General features: G+C 35.1%; 1 protein-coding gene across 1 annotated transcript; it reads right to left on the bottom strand.

Annotated features, from left to right (window-relative positions):
• Positions 1 to 2,040: 2,040 nt before the first annotated feature.
• Positions 2,041 to 3,702, bottom strand: LOC120254542 (heavy metal-associated isoprenylated plant protein 3-like). The gene is given in 7 exon segments (XM_039262642.1): positions 2,041 to 2,443; positions 2,445 to 2,710; positions 2,819 to 2,906; positions 2,986 to 3,087; positions 3,089 to 3,216; positions 3,307 to 3,457; positions 3,548 to 3,702. Coding segments are annotated over 7 exon segments (924 nt in total). The 5' UTR covers positions 3,557 to 3,702; the 3' UTR covers positions 2,041 to 2,263.
• Between the last annotated feature and the right edge of the window lie 428 nt (positions 3,703 to 4,130).

Here is a 4,130-nt window from a genome sequence, read left to right as displayed (position 1 = left end):
ATATATGTAAAAGAAAAAAACACTGGTGGGAGATAAAATAAATTAAGAAACAAATATATATAATAAAATAATTAATTTAAATTATATTTAGAAAAACTTGCTCTAGTATATTATGTTTAAAAAATCCAATTGTTGTCTACTCGTTTATTTAACAAGTATTTAAATAAATATGTTTTTAAGAGACTGAAAAATGTAGAAATTTGTATAAGTTCTAATTCAAATTACATTAAAATATTTCAAGTCCCTCATTTCGTTTTCAATGATGCGTGTATTAATTCTCTCTTTAATGAAAGTCAATTTTATCTTATTGTTACTTAAATAACCATAAAGACTCAAAGAAAATTTAACCATTTCAGTTTTTGTCCTACCCTAAATTGAAACATATCACTTTGTGTGCATATATGTATATTTATATCATTCCAAATTGGACATAATTTAAAGGTGTGAGATGCTTCTAGACATATTAGCCAACAAAGAAATTGTCAAGTGTCTTAGTTATCCTTTTAATAGAATAAGCCTCTTTTCTTTCATTCCTTGATTAAATGCATTGGAATAATATTTCAAACACTTGACAACAAAGACAATATAGAAAACCAAATTAATAAAAAAAATATCACCAAAAAAAATTCTCTTAGATATATATGTATATATATATAATTTAGAATTTAAAAAACAAAAAAAGAAGCAAGAAAAGCCATAGTTATCTATATGGTAGGAGTGATTAGTAACCAACCATACCTTAAGTCATTACCTTTAGGGGCCGTTTGGTTGGCGGTAATGTGAAAACATTCGCTGTCACATGCGGTAATCCAAAAAGATTACCACGCTTTGGTTAGAGACAATGGTAATGTGGATAGTAATCTCAAGATTACTAACATTAGAATATTGCAAAGAAACTTGGTAATCTCATTACCACCAAATTAGGTGGCTATCCGAGATTACCAAGTTCATCGTAATCTAATAAATTTTTTGGGTCAAATATACCCTTGTTTTTAAAAAATAATTTTAAACATAATACAGGGTCTAATATGCGAAATTTGTTTTCATATGGTGTTTCGTTCTCCCGATAGGGTTTCTGGAGCGTTTTAGGTTTTCCTCGGAAGCAAAAGCAACCCGATTTCGACAACCATCTAACTTCCTTTCAATCCCGGTTTGTTCCCAAATACCCATCATCATCTTTTCCTATGTTTATTTGATTCGATTCTTTTTTTCTGATAATGATAAAAATATTTGATTTGAATCTTGCTTCATTGTATTCTTTCTTGTTGAGAAGATGGCCTTTTGATTGATGGAGATAGAATATAGCCCTTTTTATATTTTCATGAATCAATCTCCTTTTACCATACATCATGGTTCGCATAGCCATATAATTGTATACATTGCTCCATATATCTTTCCATCAATCTCCTTTCTGAGTTTGATGAAACATTCTTGTTCAGGAGGCATTTCTGTATTCAATCCCCATATATCATGATAATCACATGACTATGAAATCTAATCTTCAAAAAGCAAGATTCAGGGGAAACACTTGAGGCTTCTCAAAATTTGATAGTTAATCTTGATTAAGTTAAAATTCAGGTTAAGAAGAAAAGCCCTTATTAAAGAGGGTATTTTTCGGGTATTTTTTTTATATTTTTACCCATTGATTACCATGGCGAACCAGACACAGTAATGAATTATTCCCAGGTTATAAAACTTCCTAACCAAACGCTGGTTATATCGATTCACTAATATTCCCGTTATATAATATTCACATCCAGTATTACTACTGGTAATGCGTTCGTAGTAATATGTCATTCTACGAACCAAACTACTTTTCTCAAATTACAAGCAATACCTTAAGGGATCCCAAAGTTTTGATCCTTTTCGCTATGTCAACCCCTAGTTTTAATTTTATTTTTCATTTTAATTCTAATTAAAAATAATACAATTTAAAATTCAAAAACCACTTCCACCCACCATGTTTTGACACAAAATCCATCCACATTAATAAATAATAATAATAATAATAATAAGAAGGAAAAAGAAAAGAAAAGGAAAGAACAACAAATACATTGATCTCATTTAACCTCAATTAAACAATAAACAAAAAAAAAAAAATTACAAAATCGAACCAAACACAACCACCACCTTTCCCACCTAATTTTTTTTATTTACATTTAAATATATATATATATATACTATTATTAATTTATTATTAATTTTGTTATAATATTATTATACCCTCATTATTCTGATCACCTCCGGTAACCTCACCGCTCCTTTACATCACGGAACAAGCATTAGGGTTCTCATCACTAAACAACTGCGGCGCATGAACCATCTCAATGCGGTAACCTCCACCGTACGGCGAGTAATACTCCATCTTGTTCGCTTCCATCACCGGCACCGCCATCGCCGGTGCCACCGCCGCAGCCGCCGCCTTCTCCTTCTCCCTCTCCACCACCACCACCACCGTCTTTCTTCTTCTCATCACCGCCACCGCCTTTCTCCTTCTTCTCCTCACCTCCGCCTCCGCCTCCGCCTCCGCCACCGCCACCGCCGTCTTTCTTCTTGTCCCCACCAGCACCGCCGTCATCCTTCTTCGCCGGCACGATCTCAACGCTTCTCTTGAGCTTCTCCTTCAACGTCTCCGGCAAGCTCTTCACGTCCATCGTCCCCTTCACCGTCACCAGATCCTTCGCCGAGTCAAACCCTACGTTCTCCACCCCTGCAAAGGTCATTCCCGTAAATCCTCTTCTTCCCCAAGGCCATTCTCGTCATTTCAAAATTTTTAAAAAAATTAATTTTAACTAATTTTTTTCATTTATTAATTTACCTTTAATTTTCATTATCGTTTTTCGAATTCTCGATATGCATCCCTCGCAGTGTAACCTTATCTTCAGCACCACCGTCGACGCCGTCACCTAAATTAATTCCAAATAAATAAATAAACAAATAAAATTTAAATTAATTCTCCTTTTTTATAAAGGTATGTGAAATTACTTGTTTGGCCTTCTTCTCATCAGGTTTCTTGCCATCTCCGCCGGCGGCGGCGGGGGCGTCGGCTTTCTTCTCCGACGAGGGATTGTCCTTCTTTGGGCTGATCTTTGGGGGAGATGAGTTCCACCTTCTTGCGAGTCTTCTCCTCCACACGATCTCGGATCTTGGCGGGGTCCACCTTCCCAATCACCGTCAATTTGTTACTGGCATGATCCACCGCCACCGATTCAACACCTGATTTATCGCCGGATTTATTCAATTTTTCCAAAATAATTCAAGAAAATGAAAACCAAAAAAAAGTGGACTTCTTCGCGGTAAGTTTACCTTCGAAGTTTTTAACGGATTTCTTCACTTTCTTGGCGCATCCCTCACAATGCATGTCGACTTTGAGAACGACGGTAACTGGACCGCCACCGCCGCCGCCTCCTTCCTTCTTTGCTCCATCTCCTCCTTTTTTCTCCTTATCCTCACCTTTCTGAAGAAAAAAATTAAATTAATTAAATAAACGACAATAATATCAAGAAATTCATAATTAATAATAATTAAAGGCTGAAAAATGGCTCACCTCGCCCATTGGCAATTTACTCGCTCACTCTAAAACTTTAGGTATTCTTCACAAGGAGTCTTGATTTGTGTTGACAAGCAGTTAAGGGAAGGAAAAGGAGGCATTTGGGGATATAAATAGAGGGGGAGGAAGGAGGAAAGGAGGAAGGAGGATGGGATATGATGGTATGGTGATGGTTGTCATGTTGGTATATCATACCATCATCATGATCCATGACCATCTCGCATGAGAAGAATTAGGGCTCATGACTGACGTCAGTCATTTTAACGGGTTTCTCAATGGGTCGGATCCAGGGTTTGGTCTAGCAACAAACCCGATCCGAATAAGACAAATTATTGTTTTTGTTTATTTTCCATCAACTTTTTGATTTATTAGCACCACCGCTAAATGTGTAAAGTATTTGTGTTTTATCAAAAAAATAAATTTAAAATTTAGCTCATGCAAAATAAAAATATATGTGTATTGAGATATTAACTTCAATTTTACTCATGTTCTCTTATATATTTTATTCACATGTCATTAAAATAAATATTATAAAAATTTATAAATTTAAAAGTAGTCCATGTGGGATATCGAGAGAGGT

This window comes from Dioscorea cayenensis, unplaced genomic scaffold (genome assembly GCF_009730915.1).
Source record: "Dioscorea cayenensis subsp. rotundata cultivar TDr96_F1 unplaced genomic scaffold, TDr96_F1_v2_PseudoChromosome.rev07_lg8_w22 25.fasta BLBR01000482.1, whole genome shotgun sequence".
Lineage (NCBI taxonomy): Eukaryota > Viridiplantae > Streptophyta > Magnoliopsida > Dioscoreales > Dioscoreaceae > Dioscorea > Dioscorea cayenensis.
This window is presented reverse-complemented; position numbering and strand designations above follow the sequence as displayed.